Source organism: Malaclemys terrapin, chromosome 1 (assembly GCF_027887155.1).
Source record: "Malaclemys terrapin pileata isolate rMalTer1 chromosome 1, rMalTer1.hap1, whole genome shotgun sequence".
Classification (NCBI taxonomy): domain Eukaryota; kingdom Metazoa; phylum Chordata; order Testudines; family Emydidae; genus Malaclemys; species Malaclemys terrapin.
The window spans coordinates 98,388,527-98,411,264 of NC_071505.1; the positions used below are offsets into that span (position 1 = coordinate 98,388,527).

The window sequence follows — 22,738 nt, forward strand, 5'->3', positions numbered from 1 at the left end:
AATGCCACTGCCTCCCCCCTTGCAAGCACAGAGCCAGCCACTCACTTCTCTCCCAACAAGAAGGGCCACCCATTCTCATCTGCCATCTTTCCACCAACATGCCCCAGCTGGGCTGCCCAAAGCATATGATCTATACCCAGTCAAAAGCCACTGGAAATCATAACATCTGAAATCAACATGGTCATGCCTCCATTTTGCTGACATCTTACATGAATCACACAAAAAACCAGAAGCATGAAAACTTCAGAAAGTCATTTTAAATTCACAACCTTGATATGGTCTAACTTATAGGTTATCAGTTCAACAAGGAGTCTAAAGACTAGTAGCTTTCACAACAGCAGCCTGAGTAATTTGAATACTGCGGTGCTTCAGGAGTACCAGGACATTTAATAAAACTCTCTCTTTGGAATCAATCTGAAGATTTTTTTTTTTTAATGTTTCCAAATTAAAAGTGATTTTCCCAAAACAGCTGAGTTCTCCCAAAGCACAACTCAAGCAGCTGAGAACAAGATTGTTACAAGTTTTAGGATCCTGTGAGATCCTAATGCCTAAACCCTAGGCCTTCTCCCACTGAAATACAGGGCAATATCTGGCAAATACCAGGCTTTGAAGACAGCAGGATTGGGTACCCTAGACTAAATTCTTCAGGGCAGGGAGAATATTTTCTTAGATCTACGAAGCACTATGTAAGCCAATGGTACTAAATTAATAATTCTATATGTTAAATGCAAAATCACTTAGATTTACCTTAGCACCTAAGGTTGAGAATTTAAATAACCTGAAGTAGTAAATAAAGTTAAAGGTTCCTACATCACCATACAATTACATCTCTTAACAGTAAAGGGGAAAGAGTGACTGCAAAGTTTCAATATACACATGTGAAGTATTTACTTGAATCTTCCTTTTGAATATCCAATTTCTCTATTTGATTTTGTGTTTCAGGGAAGAGATCTTCCTCCCATCTTGTTCACCATATATTAAAGGCCTCAGAGGGTATGTCTACACCAGCAGTTCTCAAACTGTGGGTCAGGACCCCAAAGCAGGTCGTGACCCTGTCTTAATGGGGTCGCCAAGGGCTGGTAATAGCCTTGCTGGAGCCCAGGACCGAAGCCTGAGTCCCACTGCCTGAGGCTGAAGCCCAAGGGCTTCAGCACTGAGTGTGTGTGTAGGGGAGGTGGCCTCAGGTTACAGCCCCCCCGCTTAAGGCTGAAGCCCTTGGGATTCGGCTTTGCCCCTCCTCCTCTCCCCCAAGAATGGTGACGCTCTGGCTTTGGCCCTGGCCCCCCTGCCCAGGGCGGCAGGGTTCAGACAGGCTCAGGCGAGCACAGAATTCAGTCTTCCCTCCTGGGGTCATGTAGCAATTTTTGTTGTCAGAAGGGGGTCACGATGCAGTGAAGTTTGAGAACCCCTGGTCTACACTGTAATCAAAGACCTGCGGCATGGCCATAGCTGGCTTGGGTCCGCTAACTCAGGCTTGTGGGGCTCAGGCTATACAACTGCAGTGTAGATGAGCTGTCTCAAGCTAAAGTCCATGCTCTGAGACCCTACATGGTGAGGAGTTTTAGAGCCCAAGCTCCAGCACGAGCATATACACTGAAGTTTTACAGCCCTATAGCCAGATCTCTGTGAGTCCAAGTCAGTTGACCTGGGTTTTGAGACTCAGTGCCATGGGTGTTTTATTGCAATGCAGACGTACCCTTAGGGAGATAAATTCTGAACACCATATGCTAAGGAAACATCTCTAGGTCTTGCCTTGTAGACGCAGCAAGTGTGTTCTCTGCAGTGGAGCAATGCTTATAATAGTACCTTCTGAGATCGTCCAAACTACTTCATCTGCAGTCCTCAGAAAAACAGGGGTCTTGCTGGGGTTTGTATCTCTTTTCTGTGTAATTGCTTACAGAGGGAATTATTGGTCAGACGTAGTCTGGATAAGAATTTTCAGCCATGCCCTTTTCCGCAGAAAGGCGTGTTAACTTTTCCCAGTAATGCAGTTTGTATAAGCACTACTCTTATTTACTACCTCTGATCAACAACATGCCTTGGTTACCATGCAGCCCTATCAGGCCCTCTTAGCAGCACTCTGAGAAAGGCTATCATCACTTGCAGCTTGTTCAAGCAATCCTGAGTACTATTTATTTATTTATATATTTAGAGAGGCTGGCAACGTGTACTCCCCGAGGGAAGTGCTGAACCTACCAGCAGTAGAGTCAGTTCTTCTCCATTGCCTTCCCCAGCCAGAAAGGGATATGGACAGAGCTGCTGAAAATTATTTGTCAAAACTGTTTTGATGGAAAATTGGGTCTTTGACTAAATGAAATTTTTCACGAGATGTCTTTCAGTTTTTGGCTGGGAAAACATTCAGTTTTTCAATGAAAAGTCAAAATTTTCCACAGAAAACAAAAAATGTTTTCTGATGAGCTTTAGAGAGGGATACAAAAAGGACCCAACACCTCCAGTATCTCAGCAAACATTTCTGGCCTAAACTCAAATCAGAGAAGACTGTTTTTGTTCACTCCAGATCTTATCTTGCATCCAAAGAAGCAAACAACTCAGCTCAGATCCTTTTGATGCATAAAAGTAATAAAAATTTCCTCACAATGGAAGGGGCATTAATCCACCTGAGCAAAGGCAGCTTGGATTAACTAAATTGGTGACAACTGCAAGCAAATTCGTTGACTGAGATTTTGTGGATGCTAAGGTCAAGACCAAAATAGCTCAGTGGTTTAAGCATTGGCCTGCTAGACCCAGGGTTGTGACTTCAATCCTTGAGGGGGCCACTTAGGGATCTGGGGCACAATCAGTACTTGGTCCTGCTAGTGAAGGCAGGGAGCTGGACTTGATGACCTTTCAAGGTCCCTTCCAGTTCTAGGAGATAGGATATCTCCATTAATTAATTTAAAATTCTTGAATCCTGCACAGCCACCACATCACAGTTTTTTTTAAAACCAACAGAGCCATCATGAGATTCTTGCCAAGAGTGCTTTAGCCATCTTCCCTCATACTTCATCCATTATGGGTCATCTGTAAATAAACATGACTTATATGAAGACAAAGCCAGTAGACAGGGCATGGCTGACGTGGAGCAGCTATGTAATAATTTTATGAATGCTGCACATGACCTAGCTATTGAGATGGAGAGTAGCACTACATTGGTTTAGTGCAGGGGTTCTCAAACTTCATTGCACTGTGACCGCCTTCTGACAACAAAAATTACTACACAACCCCAGGAGGGGGGACCAACGCCCAAGTGCGCCTGAGCCCCACCCCCCAGGTGGGGAGGCCAAAGCCCAAGCCCCACTGCCCTGGGCGGGGTAGATCAAATCTGAAGCCCAAGGGCTTCAGTCCCAGGCAGGGGGCCTGTAACCTGAGCCTTGATGCCCAGGGATGAACCCCGCAGGCTTCAGCTTCAGCCCCAGGTGGTGGGGCTTGGGCTTCAACTTCAGCCCCAGCAAGCCTAAGCCAGCCCTGGTGACCCCATTAAAATGGGGTCCTGATCCAGTTTGAGAACTGCTGGCTCAGTGGAATGTTTATTATATGCCTATATTGCTTTAATTACATGAGGGTTGACACCAGGAAGAAGACAGTAGCTCCCAGATTAAAACATCCCAGCACACACTTGAAAGACAACAGGAAAGCTCTTAGTTAATGGATCCTACATCCTATATCCAATCAAGTTGCAAGACTTGTTCTGCCAGTGCTGGGAGTTAACAGATCAAAGGGCTATAAACAGGTAAAAGTGACTTTGTCCCTGAAGGGACAAGGTGGGTGGCAATCAAAAACCTGAGCAAGATTTAGAGAGACCTTTCCTGAAGCAAAGATGCTGAACTGGGTTGTGAGTTAGGGGAACAGACTGCCACCCAGACCCTAAAGGTCTTGGGATGTCTGTAACAAGCTTAGACCTACCAGTTTCCCCTTGTGGAAGGGGAATAGACTTCTGGAAGGCTAGAGATGCATATAGCATGTTTATGGTTTTAAGATTTTTTTTTCTGAAATGCTTTGGTTCTAAACAGACAATACCTTGTTTTAAGATGGCTGTCTGGTCACTGGACACCACTGGTCATAGCTCCCAGAAAGAAGAAAATTGCAGGTACTGAATCTAAGTTGGACCTGCTGAGGTAATCATGGTTAGCACCAGGGGACTGCAGCCCAACACCACCTGACAGTGTGAGAATCCTGTGATTCTACCTCGAGAGAGGAGACATCTCAAGACCTGAGATCGGGGGAGGGGGCAGGTGGGGTGCATTCAAAGAGACCAGGACGGGCCAGAGGTGCAATTAGCCTGTTAATTTACAGAAGCAGCTAGATGTTACCCTATCAACAGCAGAGGATAATAATAATAATAAAAAAAAAATCATACCAAACTCTTGACAAATTGGTCTGCTGGATAAATATTATCTCTTAAATCCCTCTGGAGGCATCTAAACAACCTTAACTCTGCAGGGCAATTATGCAATAACCTTGATAAAGACATTTTAGTGTTTGTGATTCCAGAACAGTTTAAATTTATTTTTAAAGTCATTAGGTTTTCCCCCCCCCTCTTCCCCTCCCATATAGCATCACTACAGAGGCTATATGAAACCTCTGCATTATTCTGTTATGAGAACTGGGACCAAAAAATACATGTTGACACTGGGTGCAAAATTTCTTAAAGGGCCCATTTTTAATTTATTTTAACTAACTAACAGATTTACTTAAAATTTCCCACAAAATTCATTCTATACCCAAAGAGTAAGTGCTATCATTTTGGGAAGGATACACTAATACATAACATAACATTGAATCTCTGCTTTAAGGCTTGTCCACACACTATGGGGGTTACAGCAGCTTACAATGGCACCATAGCTATGCTCTTGTAACCCCATAGCATGCCATAGATAAACTCCTTCTGTTACTATTGTGAGTTTCTGTCACTGTAGTAACTCTGCCTCCCTGAGCTGTGGTCCCTAGGGGAATGGAAACATTCTTCCATGGACCTAGCCGCATCTACACCAGGGGTTTAGGCTGGCATAGCTACAGCTCTCAGGGGTCAGACTTTTTCATGCCCTTGAGTGCCGAAGGTACATTGATCTAAACCCCAGTGTAGACCAGGCTTTAGTACAAAACTCAAATCTTGACTATGGAGCCACAGCTGGTGCCTCCATAACAACATTTGCTTTTTGGTTCAAAATCATTCTACTTAATTTTAAAAGTCATACAAACCATACTCTTAGGGAGGAAAATTTTTAACTGGAGTCTTCAAAGTTATACCCCTTTACTGAGAATGATGTGTTAGTGGGAGGGAACAGTTTTGCAATTTGTCCCCCTGACAATTTTAAGGATCAAGGGTCTTGAGCCAGCGTCCACTGAAGTCAAGAGTATTTCCATTGATGTAAATTGGCTTTTGAGCATACCTTAAAATGAATGTCCAGTAAAAACAGAATGTTTTAATTAGCCAACTAGAAAAATATTTTCTGCACTGAACCTGCTGATTGAAAAATAAACACTACAATTCCACTAAAATCTTCCAGTGACAGGAACTGTAGTGAATATGGACACAAACCAAATCTCTTTTTCTTTGAGGTAATAAGTAAGTTACATCTTAAGTACACAGACTTTAAATTTTCCAACCTAAAAGCCTTACACACTTTGCTAATTTGTGTACTTTCACAGCCTCTCTGTAAGAGCAGTGAATATCTGCAAAACAAAGTCTCACAGTAACCACATTATTTTGGTCAAGAGTAAGTGATTAAAAGAAAAGGGATGGAATGCCAGTGATAATATTCAATACATTTCAGAGCTAGTCCAAGGCCTTTCAGCCAGCTTAAGACAGGAGCACTAAAGAGCAAATTATATGTAAGAAAAAAATACTGACAGCTCATCAATTGATTGAAAATCCTAAGGAAAAAAATTAATAAAGAAGTTAAGCTGCTGAAATACAGTTTCACCAATTAGCTTAATGTCAGAGAATTCTAATTAGGCGCCTTGAGATTGTTATTTAGTGTTTAAGCCTTTAGAGTGCCAAATTCTCCTTTTCACACAAACTGGTTGCAAAATTAAAGACATTAGGCAGCCTTAATTATATTATCAGAACAGCTGGGATTAGGCAATCTCTGAAGTCAAGGCGGTATTCTTTTGTCACAGGGTAGAAATCCCTTGCTTTCCAGGGTGCCGGATTTTGGTGCTGTTCCATATCTCACCCATACAAAGCTAGCTGCATTAGAAACAAAAAAAATTGAGGACAAAGAACAGAGTAATGCTCAGCAAATAATGAACACATTAAGGAAAGAGAAAAGGTAGGTGAAAAGATTAAGCCTGAAATCAGTAGGTTTTGCTAACACCTCTGCTGGCACCTGGCCTACCAAGCCTCTAGTGGCAGAAAGACTAAGAGAAAGCTCTGTAAACCAGCTTGGCTAGTGGATACAACTCTGTTATCTAAAGCTAAAGCACATTTCATACTCCCTTGTCCCATGGGGTGTGAAATTAGCAGCTATTGTTTTCACACATTTTTATAAAGACAATGCCTTTTATGTCTTTACATTGTTTAGACCGCTATGTTTTCCTTTTCACACGGGGATGCTCTTTTTTATTCAAATCTTTAAGCAACAGGATTTTTATTCCAGAAACACAACTAGCATTTTAAAAATCTCAGCCCGTTTAGTTACATAAACTTCAGCTAATTGTAAACATTTTAAAACTCACAAAGAAAAAGTGAAATCTCATCCTGTGCTTTATTTGATTGTTTTAGTCCCCAAGTACAGGTAAATCAAGCTTATGCTGATAACATGTGTTTTGGGGGGGATGGGGGTTAGAGGAAAGGGCGGAAAGGGGAGTCAAATGCTCAGCTTCTAAGGATCATTTAGGAAATCCCAAGGGAACTTGAACTACTAAATCAAATGGTACAAATATATGCAATCACTGCAAAGCTATCCATGATGAAAAACTACTTTGCATTGCCTTTGTTACAATGATCTTCTGCAATTAAAAAAAACCCCTTTCCATGTAATTTAACCAACTTTTAGAGAGACAAGGTAAGAGAGGTAATATCTTTTACTGGACCAACATGGCTACACTACCCCTTTAATCAACTATGGCTGTTTTAACATTTGCAACCAGAATGCTTTTGTTTCAGATTGCAGAAAGGTTGTATTTATGTTTTTTGTGATTCGATTACACCAATACAAATAATCAACCTTCAATCTATTTAGGTAGGATGGATGTAGTGGCAAATTAATGATTGCTTTTACTGATTAAAATACTACAGCACTAATGTTACAAGTTAAGGCTGCAGTGGTGCCTTCATTATAACCTTAAAAAATTTGGTCAATTATAATATTCCGGGGGGGGGGGGAATTAGCTGTAGGCTGAAGTTGTTCGATGCTTGTGTAAAATCAGAAAGAACTGTGTTAGGGAGGAAAGTGTGGTAAATTTTTGTTAGCTGTTTGAAGAAAGGGCATTTTTTACACTATGCGTGTGTGTGTGTGTGTGTGTGTGTGTGTGTGTGTGTGTGTGTGTGTGTGTGTGTGTGTGTGTGTGCGCAATTCTTCCAGTTTGCCTCATTATATACACATCAGTCTAAATTCTTCATGTATGGCCTAAGAAGATACAGAGGTGGCACAACATAAAACCCCATGTAGTCCTTAAGTGCTGTTATATGCCTGAATACACTTTTAATTTGTACCGAGTCACACAATGAAGTCCAACCTCAATCTAAACTACTTCCTCATCATAACTAAATAATAAAATGTAAAATAATGTAAGTTATACTAGGGTCTTGGTAACTAAAGTGGTCAATGCTCTAAACTGATAGACATGTAGACAACTAACCCTTTTTATTAGGAGCATGCAAGGACATGCAGCAGAGCTTATAGCCCAGAGGGAGGAGAGCTAAGGCTGCTTTAAGCCATCTTTGCACCTTCCCAATCTGAGCTGCTCCTGGGGCTGGAGAAACCCCCAGCATAACTCAGACAACCCAAGGGGCTTGTCTAAGTTACGGCAGCCTGCTGGGGCAGTTCTATGGGCTGCAGTACTGCCCCAAATCTCTGCAGGCCTGCAGCACATCCCTGATGTGCCCACCTGCCTCCAGTCCCAACCCCCACACCAGGGCTTGCAAGGGGATCCTCAGAAGACAGCCCTAATAGCGGTCTTCTGCAGTATGTGTACCAAGGGAGTTCTCCTACAGGCAGCCTGAGGCTATTCGGGCCCCCTTACACCACTCCAACCCTATTCCCAGGTGTAAAGGGGCAGAGTCAGGGTGAGAATCTTACTTCAAGTGTTTTATATTGTTTAAGGCCCAATTCAGGGAAAGCATACCTCGACCCTAAATCTTTTTTAAAGTAAAAACAAAAAACAAACAGAAATCACAACCCCAAAGTGGGGACTCACCTGCCCAGCCAATTCCAATCGCTTGTTTCCATAATAGTCTCTGTCATCTACTTTGTTTTCTCCTTGGGCCAGAATAACCCTGCGGACCATCACTGCTGTGTAGATGCACTTGGCACGGAAATGAAATTCTTTTACCTGTAATCGAAAAGGTTAGAGAAAAATGTTGATACCATGCTACTAATTGTGCTGTTCTGACTCAAAGATCCCCACTTAAACCAATGGGGAGTTGAGCCTGAGTGAGGACTATAGAATGGGGCTTGTTTTACATTATGAAAGCCACCAAGAGAAACTTTAAATGTATTAGGAACATTGAAAGAGAATTTAAAATGAAATAGATTGCACTAAGTATGCATGTCAAATATGTTATTATGGCAATCCTTTGAATTGATATCTGATATTGTCTAGCTATGAAGAAAAAAGTTTGCAGGAAATGGAATAATTCACTACTGTGGCATTTTGTAAACATAAGCAACTATTACTAATGAATTAAAACAAATGTTTTCCTTCTATTTGAGGCTTATTCACTTATTTCAACTACACTGGAAATTAAGAGACATTGCCACACACACACACACACACACACACACACACACACACACACTCTTTGGCCCATAAAGCAAGTTTCTGTCCCATATCCCACCAGTAAACTCAATCCGGAGTTAAGAATAATTATTTTCCGCTCTGTTTCAGATCTATTTCCCAAACAGAGATTTTTCAATTGCAACAAGGAATAGCCTTCAAGACTTCCCATTTCGATCTAGATTCAGCTTGAAAGTTATAGTGTCTGAGGCAAGACCAAATCTACATTGACACCCTTAGAATTAGCGGAGAGACTTTATCTTCCAAAAATCACTTATTCCCCACCCCCACGATTTGGATAAAATCTCCTTTGAAGTTCCTGCACAACAACTTTCTCTCCTGTGTGGAAGGCTGGATGGAGCTCCATTCACAATTTGAGAATGTTGCTCCTTGATCCCCCAACTTGTAAGGCTTGAGGTTTTCCAGACTATATCTCTCAATCCAACAGCCACAGAATCCTCGTTTTGTTTTAAATCAATATATTGCCTGGTCATCACTTTAAAAATACCCATAACTGGGAAAATAGATCTTAAAATCTTCATTGGAGAGAGGAGGACTTTTCTGTTCTGTATATTTTTCAGATTTTAGCTATTATACTAGCAGACATCAATAGATTCCCAGAAGAAATGTATGTTTGAATGTTCCTGCGCCATTTTTTTAAAAGATGACTAGCAATAAAATATTGTGTTTAGCTGCCCCCATTCCGCATAACTGTTCTAATACAGGAAGGGCTTCCATGTTCCTTGGTCACTTGTTTTTCCTCTACAATGGAGATCTTTCTTGCAAATACCACTTCACTTGCAAAAAAATTGTTACATTCGAATATTCACATTCAAATAGACAAATTCTAATTTAGCAACTACTGATCCACAATATAGTTCACCTCATCACACTATTTTAATAAAGTTTAGGCTCTGGCACACAGCATGCTTGGAAAAAAAATCCCTGCAAAATCAAGAAATATTTGCTGGAGGACTGTTTATCTCCTCCACTATACTTACTCAACCTTTTCTCAAGTGAGAGGAAAGAGAAAGCTACAGAGACACAGTTTTATCTTTTACTTAATGGAAAAGGATACGATTTCTTTAAACACCTATTTCACTAGTGAGCTTCCTCCCCTTTAGAAATAAATTGTGAAATTTATCTTAAAAGTGAATTTTTGTACTCATATAATGCCAGACTGGTGACACTTTCTCCCACAGAGGAGCTACAGTACACACAGATAGCCCAAACCTCTCCTCTTGTACTTTAATACTTGCTAGGAAGATTACCTCTAGGGGCAAGAGGCCAGCGTGCTCTACATTCTTGACTTCGCTCACGATTGCAATGAATGCTAATTATGGTGGTGGAAAGTCTTCCCCTATAAGGTTGGCTGCTATGAGGAGACTATACATCCACTTTTCTGTTGAGAAGCCTGGAATGTGGGAACATGGTGACTAAGGTCTCAAAACGCAGACCTCTTTCCTTCTGTTTATCTCAGTAATTCTATCACACTCATGAAAGTGGCACTTGAACTGGCATCTGGGGCTGCAGCTTAAGGCAGCAAGACCTCCAGATGGAAAACCCAGTGCTAGGGAGTCCATATAAAAAGTAATTAAAACAACACACAAACCAACCAGTTCAACATTAGGTTTTTCTAGCAGTTCTGTTCAGACAGACATCTAAAGATTTATTCTGGGTTTGTTAGTGTAACCTACACACCTCCTGGGTGTGGTGTTCTGTCCCATCTGAGACCACTTAGAGAGACAGGCATATGGCTTTTAGCTCATGCACTACGCTCCAGAGGTCCCAGGTTCAATCCCGCCCACCGACGACTGGGGTCGGTTGGTGTTACAAGTGAGGGCTCAGGATTTCAACTGGGAATGTGCTTCCTCAGTTAGGGGAAGTATGTAACCCACACACCCCCTGGGTGTAGTGTTCTGTCCCATCTAGTGGCACCGAGAGAGAGATTAATGAGTTTGCTCTACAGCCTTAGCTGTCGGTGTTACATTAGCTTGCATTTTTCCACTTTTGTTTTTGCAATACCTTCATTATGTCTTATATGAAACAGGAAAGTCAAAAACTAATATTTTCTAGTCTATACCATTGAAAGATTTCCAGAGACATTGCAGAGGGCATTATCACAAATACATATAAGTACTCCTCCTTTGAATCTCTTCTCAATACCCACTTCTGCCATGACACCTACAAGGTATCAGCCAATATTTAATGGGCAGCTAGAAAAAGTAGATATTTATATAATTACAAAAACTAATTTTAAAACAGAACATTGTGTATAAAAATTGGCATTTAATAGGCTCGCTCTCCCTACTCTTCATATGTTGCTCATCTTCTTAGATTGCAAACTCTTTGAAACAGGAATTGTGTCAATCTCTGTTTGCCCAGCTGCTATTATAGAGTCCTAATCCTAACTGGGGCCTTGGGGTGCTTCTCTCACATAATTATACATATTTTTAAACATTTTTTGAAAATTGCATCCTTGGTGAGCATTCCTCCCAATGTTCAGACACAATTTCCAGTCTTCACTTTTCATCATTCCACCTGTGTATTGGTTTGCAAACAGTATTGGAAAGCAAACAGTAAAATAAATAAATAAATTTTAAAAAACCATTGTTTAAATAGATTGAGATTAATCTGTTATACAAGCAGGATCTGTTGCAGTTCAGGTTAGAGTCATACATAGCAGTTTCTCCCCTAGAGTGTCTGCAAGCTTCAGAGGGGATGTAATTAGATGAGTATGTGGTAAAAGGAAGAGCTCTACTTAGTGGGCTCTGAAAGTCTCTTAGGTCTCCTGGGCACTTCACTGTTTTTTTTTAAGGTTTTACTGGTCTACTACTATGAGATTCTTTCAGAAGTCAGCCAAGTTCTAAAACAATTTCAGCAGGCTCTCTTCTGAATGGGAAAGTGCAACAGGTTACTTAAAAATTTTAGCCATTGCATTAGAAGTCTTACTCTCTTATAGGATTCATAAGAGTGGAAAACTTGTTTCACCCCCCAAAATAACATTTTTTTCAAGTTAAGGGAGACACTACATACAGGAACATGTGTCAGGATGGTTGATGCTAGCAGCTCTCGTGCTTCCTCCATCTTCGTTTTCTTTGGGCCTCCCCACATCCTCTGCCTTCGTACCTTGTTTCCTATGTACTTTAATGCCTGTCAAGCGAGTACCACAGGTGTGTTTAGTACTAAGAATGTCATCTATACATGTACACAGATTTTTCACAATCACTGCAGTTTAGTTATTTGTCAGTGGCATAGCTACATAGTGAAGTCACTGAAGTGAAAAACACCACGTACTTTTAAATAAAATACCTTTCATTCATGAGCATCACAGAAAGCTTCATAGGCGATCAACTTAATATACATAACTGACAAATAACATACTGTACAATTTCAATATTATACATAGGTAACAATAACATCTGAGGATGAATAGGGAATGGTGAAAGGGTGTAAGTGCCACAATATAGGGAGAACAACAAGGGGTCCAGTAGCACCTTAAAGACGAACAGATTTAAATATACAGAGAGAATAAACCATCATGGGGACATGAGGAGCATGGCTCCATGTGCCAAAGACATTCATTCCCTCCAGTTCACTTTTCATCCCCAACTCCTTCTGTCTAGTCTGTCAGTTTCATCCAGGTTAACATAAGAATTGCATGTATCCAGAGAAAATTACAAGAAAGATTTATTTCCTTTCCTGTAGTAATCACATCTATTTAGGTATACACAGCTTTTATTACCATAGTGGAAAAGCACCTGCTAATCCATTCATGGATTTTATCCTCACACCACCCCCGTAAAAAGAGCGCTATCACTCCCATTTTTACAGAACTTGGGCACAGGGCAGATTGAATGATTTACTCAAAATCACACAAGGAGTCACGGCAAAGCCAGGAACTGAACCCAGGTCTCAAGTCCCAGACCAGTACCCTATCCATTAGGCCATCCTTCCTATGCTGTCCAGCCACCTTCTTCCCCAGATTTCATGGCCCCTCTACTCAATGCATCTTCATTCCATTTGGTATTTCTTGCATGGAATGTTTTCTTTATAGGGTTTTGTTTTTGCTCAGCCAAGCTCTAAAACAATTTCAGGACATGTTTCCATGTCTCCATGTTCCCCCTGCAGTCTCCCCTGGTACCATTTTATTATTTCACACCCCTACTTAAAAGGGTTTCTATGCCGGTCCTAACTGACAAATCCAAAAAGATGAAAAATAGAAAACAAGAGATCCAGTTTAATAAACTCAAGATTAATTATGGAAAGACTTGATCATTTTTAGAATGCAATACCACAGATAAACTAAGTTTTTGCAGCTTGGTTTTAACAGATCAATAAGTACACGATAAAACAGATACAGCAGTATGGCCTCTATTCCAGCTAATTAAGATGTTCAGACCGAAGAGAATTATGGCCCATCCTTAACTGGTGGCTATTATTACTGGCTTTATGCAAAGGATTAGAATTTCAGCAGAGTTTATGCACAATGAAAGCACTCTCACACTCATGTGGAAGGTTCCCATCTGTGGTGTGACCAACTTTAAAAAAATGTGAGGCCTTCAACAAAAATCCAGCTCACTCAGATTACAGACTTCACTATCCGCCACATACACTAAACATGGGCTACTTCATGTCTGAGCACAAATAGATGTTTCTTGGCTTCGTTTCTTCTCCTCTTCTCAGACAATTAGAGCAGAAATTTTCTTGTGATATGTATGGCCCAAAACCAAAAGTAAACAAAAATAACAAAAAGCCATGAAACTGTTTGGTCAACAACCCATGTACCAATGGCAAAATAAATAGCCATCATCTTTAGATTTCACAGCCCATAGCCATATGAAAAGACACACCTGCATCTGTGTAAAAATCTGAGCTTTTTGGCATTCTTCCAAACTGGGACCAAATGCAGCCATCACGTGCTCTTCTGTACCAATCATCTGCACAATCTCTTGGTCACTCTCGACACCCATGGCCTAGGAAAGGAAGAAAAGACAGAAATAGTGCTGGCTTTATGTTAACTCACTGACATTTGCTTATGCTAATTTGGTATTGTTTGTCAGTATTACTTCTAAGCAAAAGCTACTTCTTCTCTCAGAAACCATGCCATCTGGCATCGGCAGCCCATGCTCAAGCTCTGGAAGAACCTGAAATGGTAATCTTGATAAGCAGCAGGAAAACAAATGCTCTAGAGTGCCTTTCACTTGTGTGTGAGCTGTTCCTTATGTGCAGAAGTATAAATTTAATATAATTTCTTAATAAAAATAAAAACTGGCTACCAGTAGCCTTATAAACTATAAGAGAAAGCCTATTCAAGAGCTACAATAAGGGAGGGTGAAATTATCTAAGAGATCACACATAGGCCCCCTACTCCAAACAGTTCTGCAAACTTAATGTTACAGCATATTCTATTTAAGTAACTTTTGCAATGTAACATCTTTGCAGCTATTTGCATTTAGAAGATGACTTCACTACAGAATCCCACTTGAAAGCCATTCTATCTATTATTTCACTGATCCTTAGACACCTTGTTATACTTTGTACTGTGGAAAAAGCTTAATAAACTAAGAAAGCGCTTAACAGGTTTAGAAAAATCTCTCTATAAATAAGTGTTTCAAGGTGGCAGCCAGCAGTGCAGGCCTTTGTGGATTCCAGATGGTGCTAAAGCTTTTCCCTTCACACATTTGTCTGGAATTCTGCCATATCAAGAAACAGGGAATAATCTCACTAAACCTCTTTTGGCGGAGTAATAATATGCTTCTCAGAAGTTGGGAGCAAAGTTACATTTTGCATTCATATTCTTCCTTAAGCTGTGCACAACAAAGACCATTGTACATATTAGCCTAGGAGGTATACCCTATGCATCGATTCTCAATAAATATTGAGAATGTACCAAAGAGTCACATTTTCTTTAAAATACATGAGTACCTTCCTTCAAATGGTCTTTGCTGGGTGTTATTTTGTTTTTAACATCCAACTAATGCCTTGCCTTCTGCAATACATTTGTCGGCCCCTTTGTCAGGTGTTTGACACTGTTTTTAAAAGGTACAAATGTTGGAAATGCTTGAAGTAAAAAACAAAACAAAAAAACCCACCCATGTATCTTGATGAGGTCTCAAAGCAACACCTCTGTAATGCTGTAAGTATGCTCCAGTTTCAGTATATGTTGTAGGTTTGGTGTAGAGCACACATCACACTTCTGCAGTCCCACCAGGATACTATTATAACAATCTACAAGTAAATCTACCCAGTCCTCTATCGATTCCCAATTAAGATCTTCATCCAAGTCTTTAATAATTAAATATGAAGAGTAGGTAAAATCATCATACATTTGTACATCATGGATAAAGGCTTCTGCATAAAGATGGAAGAACAGGTTCTTGATGAATATTTATGCATTTCGCAATTTAAGTTGTTGCTGGCTGCTTAATTGAGAAAGATTTAAAATGTGATTAAAATTGTTCAAACACTTGTAAAGCAAGGCAGACAGAATGTCTTAATGAAAAAAGTGAACTGTGAATTTCCTGCTAACTGGGCTAACAAAACTGAGGGTGACTGCTGCTGGAATAGTTTCCTTAAATCAGTATCAAAATGTCATAACTTGTTACTTCATACTATACACGGAGTTGCACAGTATAATGGATTTAGCTATGCATATAAGCCAATATGAATGCAATACTAATAGGACATGCAAATGAAACATTTGTTTATATTTTTATTTGGTGTGTTTAGCAGTTTGATTATTCATGTCTACCTTAATGCTCTTTTTTCCCAGTATTTTGCACCCTAATGCTGCATCTGCCCATGCACAATGAACTGCAGAATCAGGGTGGTTAGCTTGTAACACAGCTGGGATCCGGAAGCCCCAAGACATCTCATTACTATTATTCATATTATAACAACACTCAGAACATGCTGGGTATTGTACAGACCTATTGGAATGGTGTCCATGGTTTAAAAAGAAAGGCTAGGGGAAAGAAATATAAAAGCAAAGTGGTCATGGAATAGATTTGCATAGGTCTTCTTAGATCTTTTTGGGGGAAGTGCCACAGGGGGTTATATTATGGGACAGAGGTGGGGGAAAAGGGAAATCTCAGGAAGGGATAGTTTAATATGGACAGAGAAGTAAGGAGGAGGAAGGAAAGGAAAGCTGGATTGAAGCGTGCGCACACACACACACACACACACACACACACACACACACACGTCCAGAGTTCATACTGTAGAATGCAGTCTGCCAGCCCCACTGGTGTCCAGGGACTGTGGAAGTTGCTGCTGCTTAGAGAAGCGTGTGTGTAAGAGTGCACCTCTGCTTCTGGAGGCTAGCCCCAGCCTTGGGAAGCCCAGCTCTTCCTCCCCCCGCCCACATCTTAATGATGATGTCTAGCGGTTGCCATGGCAGTTCCCTAGAATGCAGTTCTGTAATCTTTTAGGTTAAATTAGAGAATGGAGACTGGCAGGTGACTGGATTAAAAGATGTCAGAGAAAGTTAGAGGTTGACCCCATCACAGGTAGAATAAGTTTGTGGCTTTCACAGTTCAAAGATGAGTGCTATGAAATTAGAGATGTGGGAATCCATAAATCCAGCAGACCCACAGTGAGGGAGATATTAATCTGCTTCTTTAAGATTTCATATTACAAGCTTCAAATTATTACAAAGTTAACACCACTTCTTAATGAGATAACGGGAAACCCTGTTCAATTCTTTCTTTGCAGATCCCAGAGTGTGCTATTCATAGGCTTCAATACATGCAGCAATTAGAAAGGTTTCAGCGTAAAGATGTTTTACTAAATTATCTTTGGTCCTAAAATCTGACTTTAAAGTTCCTTTACACCAATAGTTTTGGGACAGTGTATGATCTTCCATTATTTCAACTTCCAAGTCACTCACCCAGATCTATATCTGACCACAGAGTAAGAAAGCAATAGTCTCTAGGGGGAAAAACAAAAATACATACAAAATTGACTTTCCACTGATGTGTAACCAGCACACAAGTGAAATTTATTAAGCTAAAACAAGTGTTTTTTTGTTTGAAATCTGAACTAAGGAAATTTCTTAGAAGGCTGTTTTTAGTTATTACACACATATGTATAAATATTGCTTTCAGATCTTTTAGATGGAGCTGTTAGTGATGTCTATAGTTAAGGTTGCCCAACACTTTCCATTATAAAGCACTCTTCAGTTACTTAGAACTGACAAATATTTACTGTTTGGACTAAATTTTTCCATGCCAGGTGTTGGCCTCAGGGTGAAAAGAGATGTATTATCTTCATGAAAGTTTCAGTAAACATGCTGCAGCCATTGCCAAGAATGAAGTTAGTAAAAAGTACCTATTTTTCCCTTTTTTTAAAAAAAAAAATATAAACAAAGGTGGTCTTCCAATCGTTTATTGTAAGTGATCTATTGCCTCCATCTCGTGGAGCAAAGACTTGACATTTGGTGATGATGAAAGAGGGGGAAAGGAGGAAAATAGTCTCTTACCGTCACTGTCAAAATCCAGCCAGCTAAGCTTTGGTCAAATTATAAACCCTAGGAAAATTAACATTCCCACATGCTCAGTACAGCTTGCTGCTAAAATGTCCAAATTGCACCAACTCCTATGAAACTCCGCGAATGGCTCCATATGGTATGCAGGCAATGCAGCCAAAAAAACCTTTTGGCCTGAAAGTCTGGAAGATACCATGAGTTCTAGCCTCAGCAGGAATATATCATGTTAGTTCCATGTCTCTTATTTTAAATAAAAGATTTGTTTGCATAAGTATTAAACCTCAAACTGTTGTGGGGCATTAGCACAGTGGTCTTCTAGGTGGGGAAACTGAGGCAAAATAGTTCAATGACTTGCCCAAAGGATGCAGTGTGTCAGTGGCAGAGCATAAAATCCAGGACTCCTGACTACAAGTACAACATTCTAACCTCTAAATCAGGGGGTCTCAAACACACAGCCCTTTGCTGCGGCCCGCCAAGCTCCCCGCCCCCCCCGGAGTTATTTCCTGCAGCCGCCAAGCTCCCCTCACCCGCTGCCCCCCCTTTTCCCCCAGGCACCGCGTCCCCACTCCTCTGCCTATCTTCAGGTGTTTCTCGCCACCAAACAGCTGTTTGGCAGCACTTAGCACTTTCCAGGAGGGAGGGGGGAAGAGCAGGGAGCCGCGCACTCAGGGGAGGAGGCAGAGAAGAGGCGGGGCAGGGGCAGGGATTTGGGGAAGGGGTTGGAATGGGGCAGGGAGGGGGCAGAGTTGGGGTGGGGACTTTAGGGAAGGAGTTGGAATGGGGACGGGGAAGGGGTGGGAAGAGGCGGGGCAGGGGCGGGGCCTCATGGAAGGGATGGAGTGGCTTTTGTATCTTTATATGAAAAGGTGTCAGTGATGCAGCCCTCGGGCCAACGTACGAGTCCTCATGTGGCCCTTGTGGTGATTTGAGTTTGAGATCCCTGCTCTAAATACCACTCTCTATTTTGATAGTGTAAATAAACACACATTACATATCATCCTCAACAACAAAATACACCCATGCATACTCTACCACTTTCATGGCACACTTAGAAGATCCTTTTCAGCAAGGAGCTAAGTAATAGCAAGACTGTTGGGCATATTTTCATGATGTTAAATCAAATAATCCAACTATGGAAACAAAAAACAGACACATGATTCCATATGCTATATATTTTTCTCTAGTCCCTCAAGAGTTTTTCTAAGATTATAATCATTGATAAAGTGGCATCTTGAAAATGAGGAAATCTTTGCAGGCCGAAAACTATTGATGTTACTCTCCTCCAAAAGAACTAAATGTTTTATATATTTGGTAGATGAACTTAACTGATCAGAAAGTTTTGATACAATCAGAGGTTGCTAGCTCAAGTGACTAAATCAACGGACATCCTGGTTAGCCAGGAGCAGCAAGTATTGCAAAGGAAAACAGTTTGCTCTGAAACACAAAAACTAAGTATTTTATTTTCTTACCTCCTATCCATATACTTAAAACATTTATAAACCAGAATATGGTTTATATAGTGCCATTCATACCCCGGATCTCCCAAATCATTTTACAAAGTAACAAATAAAATGCTGGTAGGAAAACAGCACAGCCATTATGCACTCAACAATAGCTCTCTCACATCATGGGACAAAATAAATTGTTTTCAACAAGAGAAGGGGAAAGAGCTGATGCCCTGGCCAAGATTCCTTCTTCATAAAGAGTCCCATGGGGTCCTTAATTTCCACTTGTATCATCACCAGATGTGGTGAGAAGGACCTTAATTTAATATTTCATAGAAAGGATATTGCGAAGGTATGGAAAGCCCTATCGCGGAGTAGGAGAACGAAGTTGCTACATTCAGGATTATTAAGTATACACAGATAATTGTTTATTTAGGCATATCAATAGAAATCTCTAAACTAGTTTATAAAATGCATTGCTAACCACGCTGCAGAGAACAGTTGTGATTACCTGTCCTACTGCAACACGGTGTAAAAAAATGTTCACGTAAGATTTACAAGAAGAGTAGGTGGGGAGGGAAATCAGTGATGCATGATGAGGAACGTTGCCAGGATTTGATTGAGGTGTCATTACCACATTGTAAAAAAAAGATTTTCTACCACTAACAGCAGGGAGTACTTGAATACCTCTGTGTATCTGAATTTTTGGACATACCACTGGGTGACAAGAAACTGACCGTTCAACTTTGTAAATAAAGACAGAATCTAACTTCTTACTACTTGGGCAGTCAGATCAAGACTTGCATAGGCACTTTTAACATTAATCTGATTTTCTAGAATAAAAGGAATTGTGAGCCCATTGCTTCCGACACTTTTACAGTGCATTTCTACCCACCAATCATTTCTTAATCCCCTTTAACACTGGTTGCTAAAACAGACAATATTGCTCAAGTTTTTGAAGAGATCTGCATAATCAAAGATAAGAGATACTCTGGACTTGTTTCTCAAGACTTAATCTAAATATTATTCAGCTAGTTTCCATCTGCAAAAACAAAACCCAGTCAAACTGCTCCCCCACATATTACCAAAATTCTAAAGCTGCCTACTAAAATGGTCATATAGCCATCTCTGAGAGGACTGTTCTGATGTTATGAGCAGGTGCTGCCCTCTTCTGGAAATTTATTTTTGATTTGTCTAAGTGATTTTGTCGTCGTTGCATCATTTACATTTTCACTGACTATAGAAAGGATTTCATTGGCATGAAAATGGACTTTACAATTTCCTAATCAGGGAATTTTGAAGAGCCAGGTAGGGCTCTTCAAAATTATGAAAGGGATTGATTGAAGCCATCACATACATTAAGATGTTGGTGAGCTTTGGAAGTATATGAGAAAAATGGAACTCTGAGCAAGTAAAAAATTAAGGTAGAACTGATTTACAGAGAAAGACAATCATATGGAATAAGATGCAAGAAAAAGCAAGCTCTCTTAAAAATGTTAACCCTAAACATTATGAAAGACCGCAATCTGCCAAGGTACAGAGGACCTCCTGAGAAATGTTAATTGCTTTCAACTCCCTGTGATAGCTCTGGAAGTGGAAGATACCCAGGGCCTGATCTAAAAGGTGTTGAGCACCCACGGTTCTCCTGATTTCAACTGGAGGTTGGATGCTCAGCACTTCTGAAAAGCCAGGCCCATTATTAGGGTAAAGGTTCAAAGAGGGCCCAGATTGAAAGTAGTTGGAAAGCCTAGGACCTTCTGCATTCTGAGGAAGGAAGGCAGCAGCAGAGACAGAGGAGCCCAGCAAAAAAGTAGGAAGGCAGCATTACCTGATTTGTAATTTAGAAGAACAGCACTGATTGGATGAGGACAGAACTGACTGGATTGGGAGGGATGAAGATGAGTGAATAGAAAATGAACACACATGGCTTTGGGGGAAATGATGTGGCAGGATTTTTCCAGTTTGCTACTAGACTTACGATTTGGGCAAGGTGGTATTGGGAAAATTTTTATAAGCCCTGAAGCAGAGATGAAGTTGCTGTGAGAGTTTTACTCCGAATCAGGCCTTAACGTCACAAGAGTCAGAAAACGATCACTGCAGAGTGCCCTCGGTATTCCCAGTGACCTCTTTCCAAAGCTATCTCCTTTACTTCTGCTACCTGCATCACTCCTCAGGCTTTCCTGAGGCCTGATCATGTAGAAGGCACTGGGACCTCCTAGCTAATCCTCTCAATCTGGGCTCTTTGCTCCTCTTGCCCCCTCCCCACCCCATGCACTGAAAAGATTGCCAGCTTATGAGCCACTCTCCACAATGCCTTTCCCCCTTCACTCCTGTGAAAGATGTAGTGGTTCCAACTTCTTGGATCTCTGCTCCCTTCCTCAAAAGGGACTAGCAGCATGGAGGATGATCTGCCCCCTCATCTGCGGTCAGAAAAGGAGCAAGTAGCGTTGGAGCCTCATTCAGCCCACTCTCCAGAGAAAAATCCCCACTTACCCTGGGCAAGCAGGTTTTTCTAAACCCTGTCATGCTCCACTGTACATATGTATTATAAGGGGTCCTCCATTCTATGATCATACAAACGATGCATTAATACAAAATCCTGCATTACAGAATATACAGCCAGGGTTATAAGAATTGGCTAGATGCAGTGCAAGTAACACTGAGAAAAACTGCTCTAAATAGAAAAGATTAATGGGCAGAACTAAACTAAAGATTGTTCCCCACTTTAAAGATAGGGACTAAGAACCTGGGAAATTACAGCCTAGTCAACCTAACTTAGCTAGCTGGACAGTTATTGGAACACATTATTAAACAATCAATTTATAAACACCTAGAAGATATCAGTGATAATAGTCAGCATGGATTTATCAAGAACAAATTATGCCAAACCAGCCTAATTTCCTTCTTTGACAGAGTCTCTGGCCTAGTAGATAGGCAGGTGTGACACAGTGCTAGCTGGAGCAGTCTGGTCACTGAAGTAGCTGCAGCACAGAGAAGGCTGTAGGCTTAATTGTAGCCACGCAACCTGTTTCTAGTGGGAACTACTGACACTGGGTGGTAATTGCTGGGGCTAATGAGAGAGTTGGCTCAGTAATCAGGAGGATATGTAACTGGGAGGAACAGGAAGCAGGGGGAAGCTCAGAGAGTGAGCTGGGTGGAGGACAGAAAGCTGTGTGAATGGCTCCTCCTGCTGTACACTTGTGCCATGGTCTGTCCTGTTCGGAAAGAGAGGATTAGAGGTGCTCATGGTGGAAAAGAAACAGACTGTGTGTTTGTGGCAGAGACCATGAAAACAGGCTAGGCAGTGCGGCTCACTGTGTAGCTGAAGGAGCACCATGTGACGTGGGAAGCAGCAGATGTGATCCATCTTAATTTTAGTAAAGCTTTTGAAACAGTCCTACATGATGTTCTCTCAAACTAGGGAAATGTGGTCTAGATGAAATTACTATAAGGTAAGTGCATAACTCTTCGGAAAAAAAAAAACCACTCAAGAGTAGTTATCAGGGAGGACATATCAAGTGGGGTCCAGCAGAGGATCTGTCTGGTACTATTCAACGTTTTCAGTAATGACTTGGATAATGGAATGGAGAGTATGCTTATAAAATTTGGAGATCACACCAAGCTGGGGGTGGGGGGGGTTGTAAGCACTTCCGAGGACAGCATGAGAATTCAAAATTATCTTGACAAACTGAAGAACTTGTCTGAAATTAACAAAATGAAATTCTAGAAAGAGAAGTGCAAAGTATTTCTTAGGAAGGAAAAAATCAAACACACATATACAAAATGGGGAATACGTGACGAGGTGGCAGTACTGCTGAAAAGGATCTGGGGGATATAGTGGATCACAAATTTAATATGAGTCAAT

The 22,738-nt window shown here is 40.9% G+C and overlaps 1 protein-coding gene across 1 annotated transcript in view; it reads right to left on the reverse strand.

Annotated features, from left to right (window-relative positions):
• Positions 1-22,738, reverse strand: part of POLR3B (RNA polymerase III subunit B) — a 126,410-nt gene that overhangs the window by 80,166 nt on the left and 23,506 nt on the right. Inside the window, exons 10-12 of the mRNA XM_054032846.1 lie at positions 13,794-13,916; positions 11,977-12,093; positions 8,362-8,496 (exon numbers count right to left, since the gene is read on the reverse strand). Coding sequence (XP_053888821.1) covers positions 8,362-8,496; positions 11,977-12,093; positions 13,794-13,916 — 375 coding nt within the window. The remainder of the gene's footprint in view (positions 1-8,361; positions 8,497-11,976; positions 12,094-13,793; positions 13,917-22,738) is intronic.